The 16,444-nt window shown below is 39.6% G+C and overlaps 2 protein-coding genes across 2 annotated transcripts in view; one reads left to right on the top strand and one right to left on the bottom strand.

Moving 5' to 3' along the window:
* The window catches only part of KCND2 (potassium voltage-gated channel subfamily D member 2), a 295,152-nt gene extending 288,332 nt beyond the window's left edge, over positions 1 to 6,820 (top strand). Inside the window, exons 6-7 of the mRNA XM_076330272.1 lie at positions 1,711 to 1,958; positions 3,595 to 6,820. Of these exons, the coding sequence (XP_076186387.1) occupies positions 1,711 to 1,958; positions 3,595 to 3,772 (426 nt within the window). The 3' untranslated portion in view covers positions 3,773 to 6,820. The remainder of the gene's footprint in view (positions 1 to 1,710; positions 1,959 to 3,594) is intronic.
* Positions 6,821 to 11,052: 4,232 nt separating this feature from the next.
* The window catches only part of TSPAN12 (tetraspanin 12), a 46,898-nt gene continuing 41,506 nt past the window's right edge, over positions 11,053 to 16,444 (bottom strand). Inside the window, exon 8 of the mRNA XM_076330256.1 lies at positions 11,053 to 12,641. Within this exon, the coding sequence (XP_076186371.1) occupies positions 12,336 to 12,641 (306 nt within the window). The 3' untranslated portion in view covers positions 11,053 to 12,335. The remainder of the gene's footprint in view (positions 12,642 to 16,444) is intronic.

The raw sequence follows: 16,444 nt of genomic DNA, 5'->3' as shown, positions 1-16,444 counted from the left end.
ACTTGAGCCATTATATCATTTCAAAATGTTTCCAGTCTATATTAAAAGTTCACTCAATAACCCTCTTTAATGGACCCTACAAATTGAATTGAGTTGAACTGAATTGAGTTGGTTGCTCCATAAAAGTTTTAGAAAGCACAAAATTACTTTTAATTGGAAAACTAGCAGAGTTCTTGGCAAACATACTGCAAGCCACTCAACGTAATCTAAAGATGGCGATCAGATAATTTTTCTTTCTGAATTTTATGTCAACTGTGTGATCACATTCAAAATCTTGATTGTGGCTGACATACTCCTTATAGAAGTCAATTTTTAAGCAAGTTCTTTCTTTCCATATCACTTGAAATTGGCATTCTTCAACACCACTCATTTCCACACAAACTTATGTCTGAGTGAAGAAGAAGAGAAGAAATGGAAATAAAAATAACATGCCTATAAAGGTATTTCCATTTGTTGCAAACACTTGGCTACAGTTGTTACTCTATTTACTTTGCTCACATATTTTACATTAGCACCGTACTGTAATTCTCCTGGAAAACATCAGCACCTTTCCAATTAGCGGATCGCTCTTTAGGGGAAAAAGAATAATGTTTCTCATTCTAATACACAAAGACACAGCAGGCTAACAAACTTTAAGTAAACGAGACTGAGTAGAGTGTAAAACAACCCAGAAAATGCTCCCTAAACCACTCTCAGGATACACAGACTGATTCCAGCAGTAACTGGAAAGATTTTTTTCTAAAAGGAGGCGTTCTCAAACTGCGCATGAACATATCTTACTCTCTGCTTAGTTTGGGCTGATGCTTTAAAATGACTGTAAAAATTCTACCCACCCACCTCCCCCATAAGCAACATCACTTTCACACTCTTTCACACATGAAGATAATGTGGAAATCACAGCTATGTGTGAAACGCTCCTTAATCACCTACTGAGTCAACACAAACCAGCCGTTTGCTTGAATTTGGATTCAGCTCTATGACAACCCTGTAAGACTACTGGCTATGCTTGGATTAAGCATAGATTGCATGAATAAAGACTACTTCATTTAACTAAATGCTCAGTCTTCTAAACTGCTTTCAATACATCCATCTACGGTAATTAGGAACTTTTTGGATGCTTTTAAATATCTGTCTCATCTCCTCTAATCAAAACTTCTATTTAATTGAATCTTTTTCTTTTACAGAGATGCATACCTTGAAACACACTGTTTCAGAACCTGATTTCTAACATGTAATTCAACAGGAAGCTTTATAAACTCATCTGGAAAATATTTATGATTTTTATTTTATTATAGTTCAATACAATAAATCTTATTTATTTCCAAATGACATTTAGAGCATTTACATAAGCACCACTTGCATTTTTATTAATAAACATAATCCCCTATTTTGTGGCACTTCATAGATTATACAGATATTTATAATGCAAACTACATTACAACCATGTGCTATTTTACAAAATAACTTGGATAATTTGGATTAACTTTTTCTTATTTAGAGCTCCGAGCATTTTGTTCCAGCATTTACATTTGCGTTGGTATTCAGCCCAGGCTAATATGGGCTAAACACCATAATCAAGAATAAGCTGTCTGACTTTCCCAGTTTATTCAGTTGTGTCAATTTAAGCTTTTAAACAATCGTGATTAATATGTTCACTTTAATTATCTTTCTGGGTGTGCTTTGTCCCTTTGTTGGATTCCTCTGGGCTAGAATCATGAGTTTGTGGATGAGCAAGTCTATGAAGAGAGCTGTATGGAGGTTTCCACAGTCAACAGACCCCCCAGCCACAGCCCTTCTCTCTCGTCTCAACAAGGTGTTACCGGCACTTGCTGCTCACGAAGACATAAAAAGACTTACCGCATCCCAAACACCACCATCACTGGCAGCCGTCCAGGCAGCGTACAAGAGCTCAGCACCATCCAGATCAGATGTGTGGAGAGGACGCCTCTGTCTAACAGGTACTTCACATGCATCAGCACACCGAGAGCTGAAGCCCCTTTCTTCGTTAGAGGAGAGACGTAGAGGTGTTGTGGCCTCTGCAGGTAGGCTGTGAGGCTAAAGATGAAAGCCAAATAGTCATCCAAAAATGGACACTAGTACTGAAACGTCCTGCACTTAGTTTGCTCCAAGCTTAATCCAAGATAACAGAATAGTCTCTCTACAACCATTTCTGCCCTCTCATGCCCTCCCCACAAACTACTGTGTACTATTTGCAGCGAACAGCATCCAGCCACCCCAAATTAAATAGAGCACCAAATATTATATGCCACGGACAAACACATAACAAGAAAAATTTAGCATAGAAAAATGTGCAATTCAGATAGACGAGACAAGCAAGTGGGAAGAGAAAGAACGGTCTGTCCCTGCTGTTTCTACTGGTTTGGTTCAGAAACATAGGACAAATGGGACTTCCTCGCATTTCCACAGAGCAGAGAAATAAAACTGAATCCCAGAGTCCTAAGTGTAATAGTCAAAAGAAAGACTCTTCTAAATAAAAAAAAAAATGAAATGGATAAGAAAAATTTATTTCCTAGTTTGAGGAGTTATTACAGAAGTGAGGCAGTGCAGTTTAAGAGTCTGTAATTTACTGAACATCTCTCCACTCTCACAAGTAAACCATTTGGCTTTCAGGTATATCCAAACACCACCTCTGAAAACACAGCAAAGGTCTCAGGAGACTCAGAAGTGTTTTCTACTGAACTCAAACATGCTGCCATTTAAAAAAGAAGCTTTTTCAGCACTAGTTGCTATAGAGATTGTCTTGTTAAGTTACATTTTGAGTAGCTTGCTTTGTATACTTACTAGGTTTGGATTTCACTTCCATGAACAATCCAGCAGCTTGTAGCTACTGAAGTTTTTCTGCTGTTGCGCAATGAGACCTCCCAGCCAGCACAGAGCTCCAATCTCTCTTAGCTTTTCAGGAAATATTCTGCCTGGATCCATCCTTTCTCTGCTAGAGGACTTTCCTGCACCATACTTCCAGTCACAGAGCATGTAAAAACATAAAGCACCAGCTTTGTGCTAAAAAAACAAGCTAAAAACACAAGCACAAAACGTCAGACTCACCTCAAAACGGTCTGAGTTTTACAAGTTTCTTATGATGCTGAGGTAGTGCAGCAACTCCATGAACATGCTAACCTTTATTAGTGCATATATCACTGTGTCTTACTCTTGAAGATACATAATATACAAAATGTTCTTAAATAAGCATGGCATGGAGGAATTGGTAAGAGATTGGGGCTACTCCTTAGTTTCCACTTTCCTGCATAGCAAGTCATTTGGCTATGCAAAGTTTGCTCCCCAGGGAGCAGCTCAAATGCTTCCCCTGCTCAGAAACACTTAGGTGATGAGCCCAGAAACTTTTAGAAGTGCTGAAACAGTGGGAAGGAAGGGAGGAAGGGGGCCCGTCCCCCCAGGTGGCCATGCACCACCCGCTGCCAGGGTGCAGGGTGGTGGAGTGGTGCCGCTTTGCACCTCTGAGCTCTCTAACGGGGCAGGATGGAGACGGCCGGCTGAGGGAGTAGAATCGGGCACACAAGAGCTTTGCAGTAACGTGGACTTTCTTTCTTCATGGATTTTTGTTTCTTCCTCCAGCCGTTCCAGCTTAAATGCCAAAGTGGAAGAGTGCGTTAAACTAAACTGTGAGCAGCCTTACGTCACTACAGCAATAATTAGCATCCCGACACCTCCAGTCACCACACCCGAAGGAGATGATAGGCCAGAGTCTCCCGAGTATTCGGGAGGAAACATTGTCAGAGTATCTGCTTTATAAAATAAGGAATTATTTATAAATTAGCATAAAGACCACTCGCAAGCTGAGCTCGAGCAGTGAGAAATGAGTCGCGAGGAATGAGAGAGCTGACAAAGACAACGCCCCTTGACGCGTGCGCCAGTGGCCGCAGACCAAGAGGTTCAGGAGAAACAAAACACTTTGTGGGTTTCGGTGTCGTAGCGTGTGAACCAAAAGGAGTTTCTCACTCCTTGTCTGAACTGACGCGCGGCGGAATCTTCTGTGACCATCCTGACTTACTATATGAGCACAATGAAATGTCCCCATTGATGCTTCTTCTTATCATGAGAGCTCTTTTTAGAAAAAAAAAAAAATGCAAAACAAAAAATAGAAACAAACCTGTGTTCCTGCTGAATGCAAAACAACGAGAAACATTTTGATAACGTGTCTTTTTTTTTCCTGTTAATAAACCACAAACTTGTTGAGAAACTATCAAAAAATGAAAGAAAAAAACGCTCATATGAAATATGTTTGTACTGACTGAAAGAACTACAACCATAATGCATGCTGAAATTATTTGGAGCTGTGATCTCAGTTTACTTTTGTTGTTTTTCAGATTAGGCATGATAAAATATTACTGTAGAAAGGGGCATTTCCGTGCACTTACAAGCTGATTGATGTTCCATGGTAGTTGTACAAATAACTTCCCTTTGAAAAATGCAGTATTTCTTATTCAAACACTCATTAGTGAACTAAAGGTGTTCAGTTAGTTCAATATTTACTATTGTTTTATCTTGCTTCCTAGGTACTGTTACAACTGCAATAAGTCATTGTACACCTGTTGTATCAGGAATCAGGATTTCTTTTTTTTAAGGTATTTTACACAACTTCATCCACACTATAAACTTCTAATGGCAAGCATTTAAATAATCTTACAGCCAAGCTGTGCACCACGAATGCGCTATTCAGTCACTGATCTTTTTGTCCACTGTCCTCTATTTCTATGACAGTTTGTTGTCCACTCCAACATTACCGTACTATTTGGGAATTCAAGGCTACTGATGAATCAACACAGTCCTTTCTTCCGTAGACATCTTGTCTACTTCTGTATTTTCAGAACAAACCTCTCGTCCCGGTGTACTCTTGCAGGATCAATCCTATTTGAATTAAAATTACAACAAAGGTGTTTTTGGGATCAGCTAACATTTCTCTCCAAACCTTCCTTGTTGACATTCTGCAGCATCCAGAGTATTGGCTACGCTGGAAGACACTGAAAGATATCAGTAAAAAAGACGGCTAAATTCTTTTTGTAATTATCTGTAAACGTGCATCCTAAAATTCGTTTGAGAATTTATATTGTGTGAAGAAATTTCATTACCTGAGAACACTGACAGAATAATGGATTGGGTCCCAAAGCTATAAAAATATAATTTATTTCAATTGGAATTTACCCACATGGGCAGGCCTAAAAGCTAATAGGAAGGTTCCACTAGTTAAGGCTTTTTGGCTTAATTTTTAAAAGACATTGATGTTACCAGAAACCTTTCTGATAAAAATGTGTCGTTTTTCTTCACGAGAGTGCATTAGGACATGTATCATACTGCTTCCTATATACATGACATACCACACATCATATACATCAAATATACATGGAATATGTGCATATCAATACATACATATATATACATCAAAAACACTGGATCAGAAATAATTGCATGTCTGCAAAATAAAATATGCATATAAATCAAAAGGCTCAGTGCATTAGATGCCATTACAATAAATGATTAACACAGTTATTTAATAGTTTGAGTAGTGTATGTTTCAGTACAGTGTTTGCTAGCATTCTACTGACCTGAAAATTTACATTAAGAGAAAATACCCATAAAAACTGAAACTTGCTGATGATACACTTTTTACTGCACACAAATACCAGTCTCTCTCTCTACCTATCAACAGAGGTTGAAGAGTAGATGATGGACTATCATGCTACAGTATATACACCAAAATACAACAATATCACATATTAGAATTAAATTGCAGTTAAAAGGGACTACATAATGTCACGCATTACTCTTATCATTTACTTATTTGGAAGCTTGGTTAATTTGCGATCAACTTCCCACTTTTTCTGCAAATCAGAGTAACTTACTAATTGTAAACTGAGCTTCTACATTTCTTTCAAACCTTAACAGAGAGCAGAAGCACAGGCTTCTGTCCTCTGACCCAGAGGAGTGCTCCTTCTGAGGAACTCTGCCAAGGTCAATTACCTGATGTTGCTCTCCTCTCTTTCACCCTGTTGGAAAATTGCAGTAGATCTGCTGAAGCTGGTGGGTTACCTAAGTTTTAATGGGGTTTAAAAGAGAGGCAGAATGGACCCAGAGTTTTTACTTGCATCCTACTTCTACCCATAGTTACTCATACAAACAACGGCTTGGTCCCCACCTTTTGGCAAACAGTTATTGATATAAAAACTGCCTTGATATTAGCAATCTGCAACAACAACTTCTTTATGCCACATGGTACTTTCTGACTAGTTGCATCAGGTAAATAATGCAAAAAGGCAGTTACTAAGCCCACTTTGGGACAGACTACGTACAACCCAGGAAACCTACTGACTCCATCAGGTCATGTGTCTTTTAAAATCTCTTTATTCTCCTTTTCATATGGACTAAAAAGAACACACTACAGCAATACACCTGCATAACAGTTACACCCCTAAAGCAACTTGTACTTTCATTTTTAAAATGCAGCTTAAGGAATAATTTAGTATGACTCTGCAGAATTCCAGTCCTGTCTCTTATTTCCATGTGTCACAGGCAAAATCATTAATTTTTTCAGAATTTGGGAAATACACATTCTTTTGGTGTTTTAGGTGATTTAAATGCTGTTTTGGTAGTGAATGACTGTTGATGACTGTGTAAAATGCATCTGTACTGTACATGAAGTGTAATTATTTCTGTGTATCATACAAAGAAACCGAGGTTGTTGTTTTGACAATTTTGTTTGACAGTCATATCGTATTTCAGAAGGCAGCATAATACATGCATTATGCTGAATAAATAGACATTTGAGGAATATTTAAATAAAACATCTGCATGCTTGAATGGGTCAACCTGGTTTTGCAATAACTTATTCATAGAACTTTTTTTCTTTTTCCTAATGAGAGTGAAGGAACACTAAATTTCAGGGCAACAAATGTCCCCAACACTAATTCCAGGCAAGCCGTGAGTGCATCTAAACCATTCCAGAGCCACCAAGACCAGGACACTGCAGCTCCGTAACACAGAGCCGCCCTCCTCCTGTGTGAGTGGCTGTCACCTTTCCCATCCCAGTTTGCAGCAGCAGACAAAACTGGGGCATTAAATTATTTCCAGCAATATGAACTCCACCTTTCTGTCTGTACTTTTAAAAAAGTATCCGCTATGTTTTCAATATGTCCAGACACTGACTGCTCTGCTGAACCTCCCAGGCTACAGAGCCACCCCAAACCTGATATCAAATTATTTTGATAAAGTATCAGTGCGCAGATGAGATCAAACTCCTTTTGTAGTGTAACAGCAGGTAACAACACACTGTGTATCACTTACAAAGGGTAACTGGCGGTGCAGGTGATGCACTTACAAAGGGTAACTGGCGGTGCAGGTGATGCTGATCTGTCAGCTGCGTGTATCGTAGCACTGGCATGCGTGACGGCCACCTCTGCCAGGACCTCACTGCTCTGTGGGGGGAAAAAAAGGTAAATTTAATACCTGCCTGTGAACCACTCCAGAGCATTTTTAAGGAGAACGACTGTCCTCCCATAAAATGGCTACCGGAGACAAACTGGAAGCATATGCTTTACATTGTAATGTTTTGTATGTACTCGCTGTGGAAACACACTGACTGCTGAGAGAAGGCTTTCGCAGCCGAGAACATGATGCAACCTCAGCTGCTCCAGCGAGAAGAGTGGCTTTCAGAGAGGAAACCGGTCTGGAGGAGGATACATTAGTGAAATTACAGGATCATAAAGTTTTGGGCAGGGAGGGTGCTTAGGAGGTCACATGCTCTCTTTCCTGCATCTGGGGCCCACCAGGGCTTTATTTTCCCATTGACTATGGAAACATCTGAAGATTTTCAGGTGTTCTGGAATAGCAATCAGCTGACAGGATGTGTAAACGTGCAGCTGAAAGGGCAGTCAGGAGTGAACAACATATTTAAACTGACAAAGAGTGTAAGATATACCCAATTACCTGGACCACTTAGTTTCTTACCTACTTGCATTATCTATTTATCTACTTTTAAGGTACCCATTTTCACAGTATCTATGTACAAGAAAGAAGGTGGGGGAGCGCTGAATAAAAAGCAAGTAGATGCATAAAAATTCTGAAGTACTTAGGACATCCCAATTTTTTTTAAATACATGTCATCAATCATACATGAGTTTTGAAGTTTTAGATACAATTCCACTTCAATAATAGTAATTCATATGAATTAAACATAATGCTTTTGTGGTTAAAAACTTCAAAAACTATTTGAAAATCGCTGTCTCCATCATACCTAACTGTACAGTTGCTGTGACCAACAGCCTCTCTTTTTACTGTTTATTCTTTATAACTTCCCTTATATTTATGGGTTGCTTTTACAAAATGAACTGTTACAAAGAACAGAAAACACAGTTCTGTTTCCTTCAGAAAGTCTTGTCATACAACCTGTTGGCAGATCAATCAATACCTTGTCCAAAGACCAGGAATAGTGAATTTTGCCTCCTAAAAGCATCCCCGTACTCCCAAGTCATGACTGCGTGGTGCAAACCTTACTCAGCCCCACAGGTACAGGCACAGTCCCATGGACTCGGGGTGATTCACTGGGCTGAACGGAAACCTGATGTGGGCAGGGGGTGACCACTTTTCTAACACAGTTGCTCTCCTCGACATTAAGCGATCTGTGAAAAACGTTAAGGAGCAGCTCCATAGTTGTTCGTTGCAACAAGAAAGATTTGGTTCATTACAGTTTATGGTGCAGAGAAGAAAGAACACATGACCCTCCTCCTCCAGGTACTCCTGCAAAACTGAGGGAAAAAGGAAATAAAAGGATGAAGTAGTTTTCACTGCTGCAAGTGTCTCTAAATGTTCCCCTCTTGCTAAGCAGCCTCTCTCCTACGTATATCCTAAAGCTCTACAGGAAAAGAACAGACTCACAGCAGCATAGTCAATCAATTTTAAGGCTCTTTGAACAAGCCCTAGAAAAAGAGAGACACCTCATAGCCTGAGCACAGTAAAAGAAAAAAGTTTGAAAGTGTTCCAATTTACAGCTGAAACCTATTTCGGCAACTCTGGTTAGACAATCAAAATAGGATTCTTTCCCAGAATACTTATCAGTAGTCCTTACTAGGGAAGGGAATGCTTTTATCATCCCTGACATGTGGGTCTTTCCCCTAATGAAACTAGCCCCATTCTGAATGCAAACTGGCTCAGGATTTGGGTAGCCAAGCTGAAGTGAGGTTACCCTGACCACGGATGTCCACTGTCGTAGGGGTCCACAAACACTGGTCTGGTCTGGAAGGTTGGTCCTATATCAAAGGAACCCTACCCCAAACAATCCTTGAACGAGGGAACCACCACCAAATCAGTTTTGGAGAAGTGCTACCTCAAACCCCACCTCCTGGATTTACCACCTCCTGGACCTAGAGTCTCCTGTTTTAGCTGATACAAGAAATACGATAGCTGATATTTTTCCTGATATGAGAAATCCCCCTCACTATTTGAGCTGAACAAGAAGCAAAGAGCTGCTTTACTGAAGAACTGAGCAGACCCCAGGGACATCTGCAGATCCTGTCCTTCTGGAGCGTGTTGTTTCTCAGGGTGCCTTTAACACCTTGCTTGCTTTTTAATTCCAAGGACTGGCAACCCCCACAAGGACCATAACGTGTACCTCTGCTACCGGTTACACCCCTGTAGGAGCAATCCTGGGCTGAACCAAAGATGGCACACCAATCCCCACCCTGATCACAGAAGCTCTGGCATGATTTGTCGCTGTGCAGCTCTAACCTATTTTTGTCAGACTAACATCTGGGGTGCATAAATACCATTCCTCAATGTGTAGGAAGAGGTTCACTACAAGTCAATGTCCAAATGTTTTTGGATTTAAGGAGACCCTAACAAGGGACTCCACCACATGAACATCTCTCCAGAATGGAGGAGCCTTTGCCCCTGACCCTGTCCCAGCAAGCACACTGGCTCACCCTTTCAGACAGCTGTACTCCTGCTCTTAGAGTAACCTGACTACACCTAGTGGTAGTGCTTCCTCACCACCTGGGAAGCCTAAAACCAAACAACCTGGGCTGTCAGTAGCTACAATTCTAGCTGTGGAGTTCTCGAACAAATCTCCCTAGCCTGGCTTGCCATATTTGTTCCTTCATGAGCTCTAACCCAGACACGAGAAGATACACAGGCAACCTCATTGGTAGCCCAGGAAGTCCTCCCATAGGAGGACTCTGGATAGCTGAAGCATGGCTAAGCACTCCTTGGTAAAACTACGTGTCAGGATTTCCTGGACAAAGGGCAGGACTTCCTCCTGCCCTTTTTCACATTACTTCAGGTGAAATTCCTTACATTCAGCTGAATGTAGCTGTGTACATGTAATCCATGCAATCCACAATCAAAACATTCCACAATTTGTGGTTTGGCACTTCTTAAAAAAAAAAAAAAAAACGGGGGAAAAAACCCAACAGTGGCTCAATCCACTGTGTAGCACCACAGGTCTCCATAGCACTCCAAAGTCTAGAGCTGGTCTACATCCAGGCTTTCTCAGACACCTGCTCTTTTTCTACATAGGAACCTCGCCCTTAGCTACAGAAACGCTGCCCAGGCTAAGCAATGGGAAGGACGGAAGTCTGCAGTAACGCTGGGCACAAGGCTTCCCAAACGGTGCATGAGAAAGTATTTCTGACAAAGATACTCCAAGCAAAATTTTAGGAAAGTCTATCCTTTAGCCTTTTTCTTACCTCCCAAAATAAGTATTAGCATTTCTGTAGGAGAGGTACAAAAGCAGAAAGGTAATCTCGCTTGCGATAGCACCTGTGAAATAATTACACCCACATGTAGACTGCTAAAAAACAAACAACCGCCCACACAACTGCAGAGCTTCATTTCATGAGCCCTGAAGAAGCTTTCTCCAAAACAATAAAAAAAGAAAGTGAAATTTACAATTCAGTTTCTCCACAACAGAGTAAGTGGAATGGGTAAAGACACGTCAAATTAACTCACACTAGCAGGAGGACCCTCCCAACTCCCACCCAAAGCATTCACGCTCTAGGACTTCAAAATAAAAAAGCCATTATGGAATTTAAGACAAAAGTAATTTTATTGTCTACCAAATCACACCTTGCTTTTTTTCTTATCTTTTACAAATTCCAAAACAAATGAAAGAATTTTTAAAATGTAGTATTACGTAAAAACCCATTTGCCACAAACTACGGTACTCAGTGGAACAAATATATATTTCAGGAGCGTGGCCAACTGTAAAAATAATCCTACGAAATAAACACTGTTCATAAAAATACAGTAAAATGCACTTTCCCCACCTCAATAAATACATTTTAATGCTGCTTCCAGTCGGCATTTTAAGCCACTAGAGAGCTCTTAATGAAGACGCCGCCGAAGTATAATTTCTCCTTACGTACTTTTACAATTATTGCAATAGCATCCAGAACTGTAAGCATTTTCCTTGTAGTCTTTTGTTTCTACCTTCAGGGGAATCACAGACAGGAGAAAAGATTTATCTATAAAAATGTGCTACTCCCATATTGATTCCCATTTTGGAAAGAATGTTTAAGGTTTTCTTTCTTTTCTTTTTACTAAGAAATAGTCCATAGAACAAACTGTTTCAAAGAAGAATTCTCCAGAATTACTCAGAAAATTAAAGTCTATTGTCCAGAGTCATAGTTTTGGTTTTAATCCCTGTTTAATATATTTAAAATTAAAAATTAAACAGTTATGTTAGATAAAAATAGAAGTTTTAGAACATCTTTAACAACAGCTAAGATAAAAGTTTTGTTAGAAAAAAGAAAATCTTGCCCTTTTTACAAATCTTGCAAATTTTAAAATCCAAGTATTGACTTGAATTGTAGTTCTGCTTTCCATGCACACACAAAAACACACAATTATATACACAGAGATCCCTGATTAAGACATTTTCCAAATGGCTTATTAAAAATGTAAGTCAATTTCAGCTGAAGTCACATTTTATTTGTACAAAGCACAGTCGTTTCTTCAGAAGACGAGTATTTCTCTTCCTTTCCCGTGATGCTTCCTTAGAGGTTCTGTCTACCTGTGAATGAATCAGTATTTTACACATCACACAGCTTGTGACAATAAGTTAAGTATTACTGTGCCCAGTGAATGAGTGCCTTTTAAAAAACAAACAAACAAATGAAATCAACTGTTTCATGGCTCTTCTAAGAGGCTTATCCTCCTTTCTATGCAGGCCTCCTTCACTTCCATTCATTAGCTGTTTTCTGAAGCATAGGAAGACTGGTATATTTGGCATACTTGATGGAAGAGAATAAAAACAATGACAAAACCCAATTAAAACCCTTTGTGACTTCTCAGAGTCATTGCATCATCACCTATAGCTCTTCCATTTCAAAGTGTGTATTAAAGCTGTTGGCCATGGATGTGTGTTCAAAGATCCTTGTCAGGCTTGGTTTCAGTAGCTCCACGGAATGACATGACAGCTGCTGCGAGGTATCACTCTTCAGGGCCATGATCTGATCTGCCCCGGGATCCCTTCGGTCGTAGTACAGAGCCCACAGCAAAGTAATAGTGAGGATCATAGCCAGGATCTGCGTTACTCCAATAGAGATTCCTAGAAATCTCAACACTTGCAATTGCTTCGTCCCCCTCAAGAAAGTGTACATTTTTTTACCGCATCCCTATGAAACAAAAATAGATTAAAAAAATAAGTCAATGTTATTTGGCTTGTGGTTCCCAAGGTTTAGCTCATCCTACCTAGTGCTGGCTCTTCTGGCTCCCCAAAATTTCTCTCTCACCTCCTTCAAACAATACTTTGAAAATTATTTTGCCTTCTTTTTAATTGCTTCCATAAAGCCATCTTATACCATAATGCCACCTTTCTCATACACCGAGAGCTTACTGCATGTAACAAGCTCCAAGAGATCTGTGCTACTCTTCAATTCAGAAATCACTCAAAGTTGATCTGAGTTCCTATCAACTATCACTGATTTTTAAAGAAACTCAACTGGTTTTGTGAAGGTTCAAAAGCCATTAAATCCTCTTAATCCTCTTGTTTCTCTCTTTAAATTGCAGATCTTCAAGCCTGTCGATTATTGTAAACTCTTTAGACTTTTTCTACAAATAATTCCACAACCTGAAGTTAAAACAATATTCTAGGAAAGATCTACAGACCTGCATAACCTCATCAGTGTTTCTTCCCACCTTTTCTTTTTTAGTGTTTTATCTGGACTCATTATATGCCAGTTTATTAGTTCCACAGAAAGTCCCTAGGGAGTAGAAAAATCATTACATTCCAGACACCATCTGAGTAAGGAGCATCGAACAGAATAACCTTTAACAGGAAACTTCTGACAAATTTCCAGAATGCAGTGGGTACAAACAGATTTTACTTAGTACTTAGCAGTAATACCACCACATATATGTGGCATTACTCCTGCTTTTCATTCTTGAACTAGAAGCATCTCCTCATTGCAAAAAGCATATCCATTTATGTTAGTTACACTCCACCTACCTCCCCTCTCTGTAGACTATATTTTAAAATTAACTGGCTTAATTTCTGATCTGAATGTAGAAACTTCTCTGTCATTTATTATGCTGGTGTTATACCAAGAGCCAGTTCTATCTCATATCTTGTGCTGGGCTGCTGCTACTTAGAGCACAGTAATGTCCCAAAGTCTTTGAAAAGACTGTTGGTTATTTGCTCGGGGGGCGGGGGCGGGATATCAACTCCACATCATTGTTACTGTGAGGCAACATCAAAGCCAAAACTGTGAAAAATGACAGGGGAAATTTACCAGTTCAAAAATGAACTGGTTTGGCATAGTACTTTCCACATTTTCCCCTCCTATACACCATCTCTGGCTGCAGCAGGGACCACCCCTGGCCACGGCAGGTCCCCAGGCTGACTTGGGTTACCTACGGCTCTGAAGCAATGCAAGTACCAGTACACATCCCACTGACTGTTATGTCAATGCAGACTGTGCAGACATTTGAGTTTCAAAGTCACCTCACTGTATTACTGCCTTTTTTTGTTTCATTAACCACTGTGAGGGTAGCTGGAACAACCCACCCTGCATCAGGGTCTGCACAAACCCAGGCAGGCAGCTAGACCCTGCTCCAGAGAGCTGGCCATCCACATGCTGTATTAGGACGATGGTCACATACACCACCTCTCCCTAATGTTGAGCAGGAGCAAATCCAAAGCAATTATTTAAAGAATAATAATAATAATTACTATTATTACTTACACAGAAAAAGTCTGATGAACAAAAAGTATGTTAAAACATCACAAGTTGATATTTCCTAGGAATGGAGATTTAGAAAGAGTAGTTGCTCTTTGACTCCTCTGCTCTTTCCAATCCATCAGCACATGCTCCAGACTTTGCTTAAATGGACAAATAATTACTGTACAAGGCTTCAGGAAAGCTCCGAAGCTCTGTAAGGCAGCAACAATACAGAGAGACACCAGCTCTGGGAACTACTGGACAACAGTGTAAACACAAGTTACGGTGCTTGCTGCTCAGAAAAGGTGATGCCCAGTCTTAGAAAGGATAAAACTTTGAAGAGAAGGCCTTGAGCTACTCTAGGCCATGCTTATTCTCTGTTCTAAACTTTACAGGGCTTCACAGCACGGAAATCAAAGGAACACAGCCACCAAGGGAAAATTCAGAGTAATAATCTGGATGGGATAACACCACGGGTACCAAAAGGCATTAGTCCCAGCAGAAGACATCAGGAACCCATCAAAATGGGCATTGTCTTCAAAATGCCATTTTTGCGTTTATATCCTTACTACATATTTCTTCTAGCTTTTCTATGAAAAGAAAGCAATTGATCAAAGTGAAAGAATCTGAAGACAGGACATGATAAAGAACAGTTTTCAATCACACTGAAATTCCCCAAAGCCAGTAATTTCAAATGCCACAGTCCTGAATGTATTTCATGAAAGGCCCGATTCTTGCCTCACACTCAAACTTCACACTGCAGTCAACAGATTCTCATTTAGGATCTAAATAAAATTAATGTACTATGTAACAATTGTACCAGAGTAAGTTAAAGGATCTCAATGTCTTTGTGCCATTCATCATTTCAGTGTGTCATTTTTTAAACATTAACATAGTTTAGACAGAACAGGGAGTAAATGTGGATTATTTGAAATCTGAAAAGAGAAAAACACCCCAAAACTCCACACTGCAGCAAAAAGCAATGTAATCGAACTTGATTAGGACCAAAAATTGGCACGTTGGTGTCTTTTTTTCCTTCAACTAGAAGACAATGTTGTAATTATACTACGTTCCAATTTTGTTTTTAATTACAGAGAAACTGGCTGCATTTTAATACTTTTAATAACTTTAAGGTACGTGCTGGTCACAATTTAAAAATGCTCAACCACAGCAGTATTCAAATTCAGTTCATTTGTTGCCTAGAGGAAACATCCATTAACAGAGAGCAATAACATTAATGCCCACATCTCCTGCAGTACAGACACATAACTGAGACAAATTATGCCCAATCTAGATAGACTGCCTCCCTCCATTTAATGATGTTCTTACAGTTCTGCTCTAATACACGTTCAAAATCAGTTTCAAAATTGAGAAATATCCAGCCACTCCTGTTATCCTCACATTCATGCATTTTATTACTGCTTATGCGACACATTCATAGTTGGTAGCCTGCAATTAGAGTTATATAAATATATTTTCCTCAGCAAAAGTAAAAGTTTGTCACTAAACAGGGAGCTCTTGTTCACAACTCAAAAATAGTATAAAACTTTGCAGCTATCATTCAGAAGAATTAGCTTCAAAGTCCTACGGAGCTATGGATTAAAGGCCTGATTCATATTTAGTACAAAGGCCATTTTATAATTTCAGTCTTAAAATGGAAACAAAGCATATATTTCTAATTTACTGCAACATCATAGAATAAGGACCAGATCTTAAATAAGGCACTTCTCAAAGGAGAACAGATAAACCATCAGCGTATTCAACAGAGCTGTTGTATACTCAAATTTTCAGTATACTCAAAATTATGCTAGAAAACAAAAGAAAAAATATTAAACATGCAATTTTGATTTTTCTGAAGACATCAACTCCTACCAGTCATTTTATCTAGGCTGCAGTTCCCGATCACAAGACAGGCAAAGCTCCCCTTGTCCTCAGACCACAACGAACCTCCAAGGCCACATTGTCATCTGACGCACCTCCCTTACAACCACACTCTTTCTAAGGTTAGTCTGTTCCACAAACTGCACCAAAGGTGAAGCTCGTCAGAATAAAAGCAGTCCAAGAAGTCTAACACATTTGAAAAATAGCTTTCAAAATCCAGCAGGGGAAATGTGATTCCTGCCAATAATACTCTCAAGCAGAACTATAAGTAAGCCACCCTTCTTTCTCCAAAAATTGTATTGTGAAGGATTCCAACTTAGACTACAGAAAGCTCTGAGATCCCAGCAGAAAATTACAGCACAGCTACAACAAAACAA

The sequence above is a fragment of the Aptenodytes patagonicus genome, chromosome 1, assembly GCF_965638725.1.
Source record: "Aptenodytes patagonicus chromosome 1, bAptPat1.pri.cur, whole genome shotgun sequence".
In the NCBI taxonomy this organism is placed as follows: domain Eukaryota; kingdom Metazoa; phylum Chordata; class Aves; order Sphenisciformes; family Spheniscidae; genus Aptenodytes; species Aptenodytes patagonicus.
The sequence above is the reverse complement of the archived record's forward strand: the minus strand, read 5'-3'. Positions and strand labels throughout refer to the sequence as shown.